The sequence below is a fragment of the Gavia stellata genome, chromosome 20 (genome assembly GCF_030936135.1).
Source record: "Gavia stellata isolate bGavSte3 chromosome 20, bGavSte3.hap2, whole genome shotgun sequence".
Taxonomy (NCBI): domain Eukaryota; kingdom Metazoa; phylum Chordata; class Aves; order Gaviiformes; family Gaviidae; genus Gavia; species Gavia stellata.
In genome coordinates this window covers 14,849,870-14,864,768 of record NC_082613.1, presented here as the reverse complement: position 1 = coordinate 14,864,768, position 14,899 = coordinate 14,849,870, and the positions used below count along the sequence as shown (strand labels likewise).

Sequence of the window (14,899 nt, the reverse complement as noted above, 5' to 3'; positions counted from 1 at the left end):
TTTCCCCCCCTGGTATTTCTGCTTTTTCTTCTTCAGATGACATCCAAACGCTTTTTTGCGCCCATTGCATAAGCTGGGACAGACCAAAAGAATTCAATTAAGCGTTTCCATACAAAACTTCCTTTAAAGTTTTCATAAATTTAATTTCCACGCTGTCAAAGTTTCTTTCCTTTTCGCTAAGGACTCCGGGGCACGCTGCTCCTCTTCTGACACTATGGACTAGAAATCTATTTCCCTAAAAATACATCATTTTTCCCCGGCAGGCACGCTGTGCTGAGATGGCTCACCGTATAAAAACCCACTGTTCAAAGAAGCACCCATGAAAAATGAGAAGCATGGAATGGATCGAAACCGTTATTTTTTGACAGAGAAAAAAAAAAAACCACCCTTTATTTTTGGGTTCAGTAACTGTAAGCGATGAAACAAAAAGTCTTTTAATTCAGAGCTAGCAAGCAGCATCAGTCAGGGAGACCCGAAGCCCACGAACGCCTCTGTGGGTGCAGCGGCGCTGGACTCGGATAAGCCAACCGAGGGTCCCTGGTGGCATCTTCCCCATGGTGTAAAGGAAAGGGGATGGCAGAGGTGGAACGAAACAGCTCATCACTGACCCAGAGCTCAGCTTTTGGGGAAGAAAGGAGCTCAGCCTGCACACTGCTAGGAACAGGACCGAGGTCCACCCGCTCCCCAGACGGACAGCAAACTCCTGGGAGACCAGCACCCGTGAGGCCAAGCTCTCCGTTACCACCACCTGCCCCATCTCATCCCCTACACGGGGTCATCCTCCACATGACAACTGTTGCATTTGAGGGTTTTCAAATGGCTTAGCAACTCCTAACGAGCCGTACAGCTCTGCCACCTTCCCAGGGAGAGCGAGGAGATGCTCAGGGAATAAACTGCTGGGTAACTCAGGTTGGAAAGGTGGAACTCTTTCATAGGTATAAACACGGAGATCCACGTCTTTGGAAGAAAGAAGCCTTTCGGGGTACCCCGGGCCCTGCTTGCACCTCTCCAGGTACCTGGGTCTCCTGCAACGGATGCTCAGCACTTGGGATGGCTCAAATTCTTCATAAAAATAACCCCCAAACACCTGGGGTACCCCAAAATGACCTGCTGCTTCTGGAGATGGAGACCTAGGCCAGTTCACGCAGAGGATAAATGGCAGAGCCACAACACAGCCCTTATCTCCCAACCCGGACCACAGGCGAGTGCAGGCTCCACCCTGCAAGCAGAAGGAGATGAAGAGGAAGATGAAGATGAAGAAGATGGTTTTCTCTAAAGCCGAGAGCAGAGGAAGAGCACGGCATGCAGGCAGACAGCCAGGGAGAAAGGGGATGGAGCCTCCCTGATGAGTCCAGATGGGAATGGAAACTCTGAGTCATCGGTAGGTTTTGTGAGAAGAAAAACCTGCTAATGTGATCCAGCTAATCTGATAAAAAAAAAAAAAAAAAACACTCCTCTCCACCAAGGTGGAACAGGATCCTCGGGGCACAGGCAGCCTGGTCCAGGGGCAAAACACAACCTCGGTGACAGAGAGGATGGTGGCATGTCACCAGAGACGAGGGTGGCACGTGCCAGCACGCCCAGCGCTCGCTCCTCCATCTCCCCCGAGCACCGCGGTGCTGAGGCTGCCCATCTTGGAGCAGGGGCTGCTGCCCCAGCCCTTCTCCGCAGGACCGGTGGCTTCAGCCGCATGGGAAGGAAGATGGACATCAGGAGTGGGGAGGAGAGGCTCAGGGCAGAGCCACAGCAAGTTTTACCACTCACCCCACTTGGGAATAGGGCCCCGTACTCCTGCCCCCCTCTTCTAGCTCCTGCTAGGTTATGAGATCCTTAAACACAGGAAAAAAACAAAAAAAGGACCCTGAGAGCTAGAGGCTGGGTCCTTAAACCAACAGGAAAAAAAACCTTAAAATACCTACATTTTAAACATTCGCACAATGCAGCCTCCTTGTCCAGGCTATAATTAGAGGTCAAGAAACTGCCTCAGACCAAGAGCCACCCGATTTCCACAGATAAGGCTCCTCAGAAGCCGCGTGCAGCAACCAGCATAAACCGACGTTCAAATAATCTTTCCATAATAACAATTACTGGTCCAGGGCCCTAATTTAACACTTACCTAGCAGTTACATTCGCCACCGAGCTGAACCGAAATCGCACAGTCGTCGGGAAGAGATTTAATTATATCTGCGGAGGTCAACCAATCTATGCAAAAGATTACGGTGGAGGAGAGATATTCTGTGGCATAATGCAAAGATTTTGCCTGCAGGCGATGCAGCAGCCAATGCCATTTTTCAAAGAAGAAATGGCATCCATCAGAACAGAACCCCCAGAGGGAAACAATAGGAAGAGGGGGGGGATGCAGATGATTAAAATATTTAAATCTGGTCATATACGTGCAAAACCAGGCAATTTAACACTGTTTTCAATCACTTTTTTTTTTTTTTTAAAAGAATGGTTTGATTAGTGCTTGTTTCAGTAAGTTTCTTTGCGAGATTTCTCCCCCCGCCGCAGCTGAACCCGTGCATCCCCAAGTATAAGCTTTAATTACACAAAAACTTGTGTGTAAAATCACAGAGGTGGAACATCAGAGCTGAAACCTCCAATTAGGAGTTAATGGTATCAAAGCTGGAATCGCGCTAACACTTTACCCCGACTTCAGAAATGCAGAATAAAATACAAAGAAGAGGCAGAGAAGGTGGTACACAACAGCTTCAGACAGAAGCCTTGCACTCGCTGGATGGAAAATTGTCAAGGAAAACACATTAGCAGCACAATAACTTATTTTTAATGTAGAGCTGTTAGGAAAACACAATTATATGCTTCATTTAGACTGAAAGATAGAACCCAACTTATGGTAAAAGCATTTAGAGCGCATTTTGTTAAAAAAAAAAAAAAAACAAACCAAACCCACCACAGATGAGCACAAAGGTAATAGGGAAAAACTGTGCAGCTGGAGGGGATAACGCTCCCCCCCGGCACGCTCCTCACCTCCGCTCCTTGCACCCAGCAGCAGAGAGATGCAAGGTGAAGGCAGAATGAAAACAGAGATTTTTCTTCAAACGCTGCAGAAATACCACGACGGTGACAACAACCGCCAGGAAAGGAGCCGGCGGCACCCGTTCTCACAACTAGCAAGAGCAGGGCCCTGAAGGAGCTCTGCAAGGGTTACAGGTGCTCTCCCCACCGCCCCGAGCGAGCAGCAGCCGGGCGCTACGCAAGCTCTAGGACGCTCCCGTCTGTTACAAGCAAAATACAATTCATCAACAGAATGTTTTCTCCATTATGGATGCACAAACTGAGCCTGGTGCCTGTTGCAAGCTCAGGTGTATAGAATAAGTCCAGAGCTGTTCGTGGATTCACCCCGTGGTTACGGCGGTGTAACATGCGATAGGCTTTGGACCACTGATTTAGGGGGACAATGTTTATAATTGATTTGAAGTATCATAAATAGATCAGAGAGACTTTTGATCCGGAATTTTGGTCTCTTGATGCCTCCTCGGCTACAGGGGCTTTCATGGATCAGGCCCTTGACGAGGTTATTCAGAAGTGGCCCGAACAAACACGGTGTTCTATACAAGTCAGACTGGTCTTCAAAATATCTCCATTGTTCCAAAACCAACCAGATTAAATCCTTCCCTCTGCGCACACAGAGAGAACAACAATTTCTGTGAATGGATGGACATTCATTATTTAGCTCCCAATCCCTGACTGAAAGCCCAAGGCAAAATGGAGCTTCAGACGCTTTCTGCTGTGCAACCCATCAAAGATCGCTCTACAGAACGCGGGGTTGTCCCATTGAACAGCTCAAACACTTTACAGAGGAAGCCCTTGCCCATATTCAGGGCCTAAAAAAAAAATAATAATAATAAAAAAAGTATTCCACATTTGCAAATCAACAGGACCTGTCTGCCAAATGAGAATCAAATGGGCCCCAAATTAAAAACTGGCCTGACTTTGTTCCCCATCCAAAGTCCTCCATCTCCAAAGAAAGATTTATGCTACTTCAAAACAGAGTTGGCTTAGAAAACAGAAAGGAAAAGAATATATTTTATCTTCCAGAATGGCAAAGCAGTTCTGGAACGATGAAAAAGGGACCGTGTTTATCACTGCAATGTACAATTTATGGTAAAAGTCAAAACAAAACAGAACGTTCCTCAGAAATGCATTTGCTACATCGACCCGGGCTCATACCAGCAGCTCAGATCTCATTTCTGAAGGGTTCTTAAAGGAAGAAGAGAGCATTGGTTGCAGATTAATACTCATCTTACAACTAGTAGATTTTCATTATCCATAATTTATGACGGTGTATTGGCAAAATAGTTTTTGTCAAACTTGCTCTGCAAGGATTAGGTATTCCCAGGCTGGGTCCTCCCCCCATCAGTCACTGCCCTAAGTGGAAATTAGGCATCGCGCTAACCAAGTCTGATCATCGATGCACCAGAAGCACCTAAGAAGAATTTATACTTCAATTTTTTTTCTGCAGGAAGAATAGAGAGATGTTAATTCACTCCCTGAAGTTGCCCCTATGGAGAAGGGAGCGGGATTATTCCTCGTGCATCACAGCATCGCTGCATACACTGCGTGAAAGAGCACGCGGTACGGTGCTCAGGCAGGGTTCCTGCTGTATGCCTCCCTCGCAAAAGCAATTTTGCCTGGGCTAAGAATGAAAAAACCCCTCCTGTACTTCGTGGACCCACAGAATTTAAGATCTGGGAAAATCCCTCCATGCTGGTGTATCAGCCAGCATATTAGATCCTGTCGCTAAAGCTCTGCTAAGAGCAGAACGAACCCCTGTGCTACTGAACTGCGTAGTTTTTCCCCATGGTTTGCTTATTGTGAAACACAAATGCAAAGGGTCTTCCTAGAGTTTAAGTGGGAAAAATCCTCAAATTTTCACAAAGCAACCGGAGGGATGTGAAAACATCCCACCACAGACAGACAATCCCCTTACGCGGTGCAGGAACACGCTGCCTCGCCCCCGGAACACCATCCCAACGCCCAGGCAGCAGCGAGACATCGTGCAAGCTCCGCTTCCCCAGCAAGGGAGCAGCAGGTACCAACGTCCCAGGAAAAAGGCCAGAGGGGGCAGAAAAAGGGGCTTTAGACCCCGATTTAAAAGAGGAATCCAAAACGGAGGTAGGTGCTCCCTTCAGCGGGGCTCAGGTGGCCAACGACAGAGATGGGTGTCACAGTTTGGACGAGGGCTCCTTGCAGAGATGGTACCACTTTCAGCTGAACCTCCCCAGTCCCTCGTGGCCGCTGTGCAGACACAACCTAAGGCACAGATGGTGTTTCTTCCGTGCAGTCCCAACGATGGAGCAGGTCCTGGATCCGGCCCACGGGAAGGAGGCGAGGGGCCGGCACCCCGGCGCGGGAAACGCTCGTTGCAGCGTGCCCTTAGGGAGGCTGTCGGATGGCTCCGGGAAGGTGACACTCCTTATCGTCCCTGCACCTTGGGCTGAGCCCAGCGCAACCCTAAAAATCCTGCCAAGGAGCATCAGTCCTCCAGGCTACGAGCGGCAGCTCCCTGGGCACTGGGAATTTTGGGGTTGGCTCCTCTTCCCACCTGCGATGGCAAGCTGCTCCGTACGAGGTCACCCGTGATGGGGACTGGTTTACGTGGGGAGTCCTTTTTCCCCTGCTCCGATGCCACCAGCACGCCCCAGGCATAAAAACTCCTCACCAAATGCAGTCAGCAGAGGGGAGGGCTCCTTCCCACCCTGCCTGCGCAGGGCACAGGGGACCCCGTTCTCCACCCATGGGTGTCCAGCCCCTCGCTCCCCCGCCCGACTCCCTCCCGGTGGCCAGCCCTTCCAGGGAAAACAGGGATGCTCCAGATGCAGTTAAAGAAATGGTGCAAACTCCCCCCTTCTGGGGAGGCCTCGGCTGAACGTACGCTCCCATTTCATTACCCCTCTAAACATCCCTTGTCCTTTTAAGCATGGAAGTGCTGCTACCCAACAGGCACCTCTGTAGCCGCAAAAAGAAATTGTGGCTTACTGCAGCGCGCAGGCGAGATCGGAGACCTCACAGTAACAACATCATGTTCAGTAAGTGCACAAAACAATTACATTAACGTTTCAGGATGCTTTGGGCTAAAGCACATCTCCCCGGCAAGCTTGCTGGCGATGGGCACGCGGGCAGAGCTCCGCCGTGCTCTCAGCGAGTTATTTATACACAGTGACACTGCACGCTTTTTCCCAGCTTCTCTGCCTCCCCCCCAAATAAATAAATAAACGAAGCAGCCCTTTGGGGGGAAAAAAAGCTGAACCTGAACAAAACAAGCCCTTTAAATCGAAGGGCTTTAAAGCCCCTTCCACAAACTCGGTGAAGCAGAGGAGGAGCAAAGAGCCTGTAAGTGCTCCTTGCCCAGGTCCCTCCTAGAGATGGATTTCATCCGGGATACCTGCATGCGATCGTGGGAGAACTTCTGATTTTTCCAGTCCACCCTGCCCTCCTCTGTAGCTTTTTGAAGTGGAAATGTTTTGAGGCAGACACTGTCTTAGCCCGGCTCTGGGCTGAGCCACCAGCACCGGACAGGAGCGATGGGGTTGGGACCGCTGTGAGTTTTTGGAGTTTCCCAGAGGGTCCCACGCGGCTCCGAGGAAGCAGGACTGCTCAGACAGCGATCCCCGTTAACGCAAGATAACAGCGTGCCGGTGGCGATCCTGAGCCGCACGCCAGCTCACGCTGGCCGGAGAAGTTCTCCGAAACAAAGTCTGCGAAGGCAGCAGGCAACACCAGCGCCCGCTCTGCCATGGGCCACAGTTTGATGCTGAAGTTACAACCGTTATACCTGCGTTCAGCCGGGAAAACAAAGTCAACCCATTTAATCTCTGGCTTCGTTCCAGCAGCCTCATCCCACAGACAAACGTGCACCGCTGTGCATAAGCAAACGACATTTGATAACTCAGGAAAGAAAAGAAGAACTAAGAAAAAAAAAAAAAAATAGACCCCTGGAGAGCTGAAAAGGGTAAGTCACTTCTTTTCTTCCTCCCGCTGCCTTAAGATCCTCCGTAGCAGCGACAACAGCAGCATCTGGTGGCAGCGGTCATACCTGGGGTGCTCCTCGCCAGTGTCCCATCCACCCCAGCCAGCACCCCCTCCTTCTCCCGGGCTGTGCTCGCCGGAGCCCCAGAAGAGGCGATTTCCTCCAGCCTCCCCGTCCGCAGCGCCGCGCGACAGCGAGGACCCACGGATCAATTGCGACCGCCTAATCCGGGACTAATCTCGGGGATTCAGGCCACGGATGAGCTGACGACGTGGGGCCCCACGCGCCCCAAGGCTCGGGCGGGCGCTGCTGGGGGGCTGCCGGGGCTGCGCAGACCCCGCGGAAAGGGCCTGCGGTGCTGCGTGCGCGACTGCGAGCCCCGGCTCCCGCACGGAAAACTGGAGGGCAAACTAAATCACTTTCACATCTAACAACTTCTCGGTAAAATCGAGTTCCCAAAGCCAGCAGGGTTTGGGGCTTGCGGCAGTTCCTAGCGGCACACGCTCGCATGATCCCAGACTTTCAGCTGTTGCACACTTTATCGGCTGACGTTTCAGCGGCACGGATGACCTGCTCCCAGGTGACCCGGCTCTCGTTAGTATTTTAAGAGCATGTTTAGCATTTTAAGAGCAACGGCAATGATAATAAAACACTTTGAAACTAGTGGTACATGGGTACAGAAGAAATCAATTGAAGTTGTTTCCTTTCAGCATAAGCAGGCATCTCAAAATAAATGAGAACTATTAGGTTTGCTGCAACTTAATAAAAAGAGATAAATAACCCAAAGGACAGAGAACAGTTAAATACCTATATTGATGCATAAAGATTAATTTGCTGCATCTGGGAAGGCACGCAGGTTTCCCTCTACTTGTTTCTAAAGAGTTTGACCCCGAAGTATCACAACAGTGAGATGAACCGAGGGCATCCCGAGCCGCGGTTCCAAGGCAGGAGAGCATTTTCTCCCTTTATTAACTTTTCCCAACGCAATTACCCGAATTTGGCCCGGGAGGACGCAGCCAGGGTTATGTCTGGGAGCTGATGGCGGTGATCCTCCCTCCCTCCAAGCAGCTCTGCCTCCTCCGGCTTCGCTGCCGAAACATCAGTGCTACGGACCGACACGCGTGGAAGGGGAGACCCACAGGGAACTCTTTACCCCTGAAGTTCGGCATCTCTCCCCTTCGCCTCGGCTTCTCTCGGGTGACGGATATTTCCTACAGCACCTCCGGGCGCCCTCGATATCCCCCCGCGGACCCCGCTCTCGTTACGAGAAGGGGGTGCTCTGCCTTCCAGCTGCAGCGAGCGGGGAAGGTGCAGTTCGGGAGCTTTCCTGGCCGCGCTGGGGGTCTGGGGGAACACGCCCGCACCCCAAAGCCGGGGCTGGGTGCAGGAGCGCCCCGGGGGGCACAGGCAGGTGGGTGCCGGGGGCGAGGGACGGAGCCGGAGCCCCCGCTCCGGGGGGTGCCAGCACCCCAGCCCAGCGGCTCCGCAGCCTCGCGAAGAAGGGACAAAACAACGCCGCAAACCCCACCACCGCCCGGAGCGCGCGCCAACAACCGCCACACCGGCACCCCCCGCGTCGGGCCGAACGCTGCCGCAGGGGGAGAGGAGATGGAGCCGCCGCTCGAGAGGAGCGCCCGCACCCCAATGGCCCCGCGCTCGCCCCCCAGCCCGTCCTTCCCTCCCGGCCGCGGCCGCTTCCAGCCTGCCCCGCCGAGCAGCGCCCCGGCCTGGGGCTCCCCCCGCCCCGCAGCTCCGCTCGCCCCGCCGGGCCGGGGCCGGGGCCGGGGCCCCGACGGCTCTCCCCGCGCCGCTTCCAGACCACTTTCAAAATTCCCTCCCGCAGCGGCCGGCCGCCGCCGGCACTTTCCTCCCTCCCCCCGCCGAGAAGTTGCGGGACGCGCCGAGCGAAGCCGCCCGGACAGCCCCGGCCGGGCACCGCCGCCCCCCCCCCCCCCGCCCTGCCGCCGCCGCCGCCCCGGTACCTTGTTGCAGTGATAATAATCCAGCGGCCCGAGGCAAGTGGGGTCGGCGCCGGGCAGGGAGCCCACGGCGGTGGGGGCGGAGGGGTAAAACCTAACGTCCATGCCGGGGCTGCGGGCGGCGGCAGGCGGGGGCTCCAGCGGGCATGGACCCGGCTGCGGCGGCGGCGGTCCCTCTGGCGCGGGGGGCGGGGAAAGGGCGGGCGGCGGCGGCGGCGGGGGGGCGGGCGGCGGCCCCCGGCCCGCCCCGCTCCGCACCGCCCCGCGCCGGGGCCGCTATTGTTCGCGGCGGGGCCGGGCGGCTCCCCCCGGCGGCCGGGCCCCCCCCCCCCGCCCCGCTGCCGGCACCGGCGGGTGCTGGGGCACCTCGGGGCGGCGGGGCCGGAGCCCCTCCGGGGGCGCCCGCTGAGGGAGGAGAGGCGGGACGCCCCCCGCTCCCCCATCCCCAGCCGGGCCGGGGCCGGGGGCCGGCGGAGCGGCTGCGACAGCGGTTCGCGCTCCCCGGCAGGGACCCCCCCCCCACCTCTCCCCCACCTCTCCGCCGCCCCCAGCCCTCACCGAAACACCGCGCGCGGCTTTGCGCTCCTCCCGCCCCAGGCCGGTGCCCAGCAGCCTTCTCTCCCCCCCGCCCAGCCCCTGGCGAGCACCCCCTGAAGAAGGATGCTGATCCGCCCCGAACACGACCCCGGCCCCGAGACCGCCCCCCCGAGGGGCCCGCGCCCCCCTACGCGCTCTCCCCCCCGGGGGAGAACTGCCGCTCTCAGCCGCCGGCGCTGGTGGGGGCTGCCCGCTCCCCAGGGCGCGGAGCTCCGCAGCCTCCAGCCCCCCAGCCTGCCCGGCTTCCCACACCTCTCCGCCTTTACGGACCCCACTGTTGGACGGCCAGCACCCCTGCGTCCCCCTCCGGCTCCCCACGGGCCGGGGCTTGCGGGGCAGAGCGGCATGGAAAGCCCAAATCTAGCAGGTTGGGGAGGGAGGATGCTCGGAGGGGGAGAGGCTGAGCCCTGGGGTGCGCGGGGTCACCCCCTTTCTGCCACGCCGCCTTCTGCACGTCTGGCAACGGGCCCCTTGGCAAACCAGCCCCGGGGAAGGTAACATTATATATGGAGCGTTGTTGCAGTATGTTATTCCATCCCCAGATACAGCGAGTTACCGCAACCGTGCTCGCAGACAGCCAGGACGGGGCTGATAGAGTCAGTTTTCTGGCAAATCTCCGCTGGAAATGGCCTGCTTTTATTATTTATTTATTTATTTTCAACATCGTGATTACGAAGGCACATTTGCAACATGCACCCCGCAGGACTCGCCGTAGCTGGAAAACCGGGCGAAATAAATGCTGAGTTCTTCCACAAGCCTCTTTCATTGCAAGAGTGTGGCCAACTCCTGCCAAATTCGGGAGGGGGAAGGCGGGCTGGGGTTTCGAGGGAATGCCAGCTCCAGGAATCAAGTGATTATGTAAAAATCATAGCTCTCATTTAAATTAAAAACAAGCTTTTAGCCCTCGTGATGGTGGAGAAAATTGATCTGAGGATAAAAATTGATTCGGGCACAAAACCTACTTCACATTTATTATTATTTTTCAAACCGTATGATTTTTCTGGAGAATCGGCATCGATCCTTCTGTGTTTAGCGGCGAAGCAGGTCGGCTTGCGGGAGTTCTCCGTGAGGCGAGCTGCTCCGAGGGCTCCCGGCCAAAGGCGTTATAGAGACACATAATATTTTGCATCACAACTTCGAAGATCTGCGTTCGACCGATCTGTGCTCTTCCCAATTTGCAGACGTCCAGAAAGGGCTGGTTTTCCTCCCTCCCCGGTTCAGCAAATACTGAACTGACATGTCAAATTGTTAGAGCTTCATTATTTTTGTAAAAGCCTCCCAAGCAGAGTGACTAGTATATTATGAAGTATAAATAATTAAAACTAAACGCGAGTTGTCAAAATAATGGAACAAAGTGTATTTTATGATGCATTATTCTGGCTTGTTTATCCACAAAATTCAGTAATTAGTAAGCAGCCTCTGAGTCATTAGAATGAATTAGCAAGGTTTTACTGTATTATTATCTTTATTAATTATCATAATTATTATATTTCATATATTGTGGAGTCATTGCTAGCAGCTTTACGGTTAAGGCTGAATTGGCTTTTTCACTTAAAGCAGGATTTAATTTGTTTCCTACAAAAATTAACACATTTCGTCACCAAACTTGCAGCGTCTCCCCGGCAGACACAACCCGATTTCTTTTCAGTGCCTGAGACACCACAACGGTCCCGTTCAAACCATTTGAAAAGCTCCTCTTTCCCAAACGAGCACCCTTTTCTTAATGCCTCCTCAGATCCCCGGAGCACGAGATTTACAACAATCAGCCCTGTCAAACTTTGCACATTCATCTGCCTTCGTTAGACCTCAAACAGAGACTGAGCTGAAAAACCCGCCGTCACAAAGCGTTATTGCTATTAATACCCATAAATGCTTTTTTTTTTTTATATATATACATGCGCCAAGGGAAGCTGGCAGAGGAAACGCTCTTCATCAAACAAACGGTCTCACAGCTCACCTCGTGCCTTCAGTGTTTCTACCCGTTAGACTGTCAGAAGAAGATGACCTGATGGAGCTGAGCATCGGTCGGCCTCCCGGCACGACCCCTGGCCAGGGCCTGGAGAACGACGTGTCACGAGGTGCCTCCAGCCTCTGCGGTGCTCTGCCCCTGCACCGGGGGCACCTGCTCGCGCTCGCCATGTGTTCAGGAAGCCTCCAACTTGTACCCGCTCTTAAATCCTGCTTCAGCTGGTTTTACCCGTGTTTTCAATGTATTTTGTCCCTCATGGCAGTTTGGTGTCTGCCCCATGGAGCAAGCGGGGGTCTACAGGGAGATGCAGATTTCTCTGAACTCCTGCTTTCCTCTAGCACTTTGTTGTCTCTCTCTATGTCAGACCAACCTCTCCACACCATGGCAGAGGGATCGATGGTGCAGAGCTTCTCCCTGGCGGGCACGGGGCACACAGGACATCCTACCCGGGCAGCATGGGCTTGCCAGGCTGCCCTGAGGGGACTGCAAAGGCACGACTAGCGCTGGCCAAGTTTTGGATGAGGATGACCGCATCTCCTGAGCTCCAGGCCAGACAGTGTGCGCACACAGCAGACATGCTCCTGCCCTGTCACCCACAGCTGGATTGCAGCAGAGCTGAGGAAGGAGCAAGGTGCCCTCATGCCCCTGGAAGGCATCTCTTTGGGATCTCCGTTCTCCAGATCACAGAATCACAATCACAGAATCACTAAGTTTGGAAAAGACCTGTAAGATCAAGTCCAACCATCAACCAAGAAACAAAAACCCACCATGCCCATTAAGCCATGTCCCACAATGCCATGTCCACATGTTCCTTGAACACCTCCACCACCTCCCTGGGCAGCTTATTCCAGTGTTTCACCATTCTCTCAGGAAAGGAATTTTTCCTAATATCCAGCCTGAACCTCCCCTGACACAACTTGAGGCCATTTCCTCTTGTCCTGTCACTCATCACTTGGGAGAAGAGACCAACACCCACCTCACCACAACCCCCTTTCAGGGAGTTGTAGAGAGCGATGAGGTCTCCCCTCAGCCTCCTCTTCTCCAGACTGAACAACCCCAGCTCCCTCAGCCGCTCCTCATCAGACTTGTGCTCCAGATGGATGGAGCTGAACGACACCTGAGCACCTAGTAGGTTTTTCCCAAGCGGGGGAATGTCCTGTGCATGGGTTTACATGCAGGTATCTAAATTCCACCCAGACCCCACTTTTTGGTATCTATCCTGTCTCTGAGTCTTTCCCAGCAGGTCAGAGAGAAAGCAGCCTCTCCTTGTTCAGAGCTGGTGATAGCAGAAAGAAGGCTGAGCATCCCCGGAAAGCCGAGCTCCGCAGGAGCCTCTGGAGCAGGGGGACGTTGAGCCTCATGATAACATGCTTGTTCTCCCACGGTGATGCCCAGGTTGGGCAGGTCTTACCGGCCATCCCCAGGGACCCAGCTCACTTCGCATTAGGTATCAGCAGCCGAGCAAGGAGCGTCCCAACAGTGCAAAGAATTGCAGCGATCAGCCCCAGCCCATGCGCCTGTTATTGGCACCAGCATAACCTGTAGGAATAATTCAGGTCGGTTAGACCTCAGAGGAGCATCCTTGGGGGATCTCTCACTGCAAGGAGACCTAGGGCAGAGGGAAAAGGAAGGCCAAACCTCCAGGCAGGTGGAGCGTACTCACCTCCTGACACCACATATGCCGACTGCAGGCACAGACCTGCAGGGCTGGGACAGAGGCTTTTCCCCTCCAAGGTGTGCCGTGGCCACTCCTCTGGGGCCAGCTCAGCTCCAGCGAAGCTGGGTGCTGACCTCCACAGGGAGAGCCGGGTGCCAAAGGGGACGGAGAGAGGTGGTGCAGATCCTCGGCAGAGGAGCAGCTTTCACTTGGTTCAATGGATCAGCCATCGATCCGCAAAACACCTCCCGGATCCACAAATAGCGGATCGGGGGAAAAACGAGTCAAGACCTTGTGTTTTGGCCAAGCGTCAAAAGGCGAGAGGGACAGTCCAGGCTGGCTGCAGGGTCAGCAAAGCCAGCGGTGCCACCAGAGCCGCAGCTTTCACAGCAGAGCCGAGCCAAGCAGCTAAACGCAGAAACGAGAAGATGCTGTTCTTTTCGGTCTTTTCACAACTGACTTCTCGCAAACCCAGAATGTTTGTAGTTGCTTTGGCCGGGTCGTTGAAAGAGGAGCTCCAAACATGACAACTCACATTTCATGCCTAACATTAGCCCTGGAACAGAAATAGCAGAGTGTGATTATCTCAGCAATCCCATTTAAGCCACACGGACTCCTCACAAAGAAGAGAAAACTCTACAGTGAGTATTTCTAAATATTAGGCTAAACCTGAACAATCAAAATTTCAAAGGCACCTTTTAGAAACAGAAAAAAGTGTCTGAATCTATCAGTTTTGTTATTTGCTTCAGTGTAGTCCTCCTCCTCCCAACATACCGTCTAAAATGCCTGCTGAAATGATTCTTAAAATAATTTAGCACAATGCAGTTTATTACTTTAAAATACTGATATAATTTTTCCACCGTATTATGCAGCTATATTTTGACATTTTAGTCTTATCCCCAGTTTATGTCTGAGAACTATTTAATTCAGAGCTACGCTCCTCATTCCTGCTAGGAAGTATACAGATCTCTAAATATTAAGTAGTTTCATTGGTCATAAAAATGCTGAACAAATGGATAAAACCAATTGCCAATAAACACAATGCAAATGTGTACATTAAAATGCAATGAAATTGGATTAATTAAATCCACATTGCATCTGGATTTACATGTAATACAAAACTAAATTAAATGCCGCCCAAGAGCTTCCTATTAGTTTAAAATGTGTCTCAGTGAAAGCGTGTTCGTTTACCTGCGTGGGCTCTGGGTCAGGAACTGCGCTAGTAAATAAAAACATCCACAAGCTAGATAAGCTAGATTTGACCCACAAATCAAGGTTATGAATTTGGCATCTCATGTCATTTAAAATCTAATGTAAAATCGCATCTCTCTGCTAACAAAACAGATGGTATTAGGCCTTTTTTTTGGCATTGAGTTTTGGTACCTGTCCAAAAAATCTTCTTGACATCCTTTAAATGCAGCTATTTAACCACCTGTCACTTTGCCTTAGATGCCCATTGAATTTCTGACAGGAAAAACATTATTTTGTCTACACATTATTTCATGACACAAGAACTGTACCACATATACAGCAAAGTTTACACATTGTGTGAAAATCTATTTAAAAAAAGAGGAGAGTTGTTACATGCTACTAAAGCAATTATTCCATAATTAATGTCATCGATAGGATAAAACATTCCAGAAACCCAAATATAACAGAACTAAACAAGATCAAACATGACGGAGAAGCATTAAGGATGCTCACAC

General features: G+C 52.7%; 1 protein-coding gene across 1 annotated transcript in view; it reads right to left on the bottom strand.

Annotated features, from left to right (window-relative positions):
* TOX2 (TOX high mobility group box family member 2) overlaps nt 1–9,075 on the bottom strand; it is a 157,172-nt gene extending 148,097 nt beyond the window's left edge. The window contains exon 1 of the mRNA XM_059827198.1: nt 8,974–9,075. Within this exon, the coding sequence (XP_059683181.1) occupies nt 8,974–9,075 (102 nt within the window). The remainder of the gene's footprint in view (nt 1–8,973) is intronic.
* Nucleotides 9,076–14,899: the final 5,824 nt, after the last annotated feature.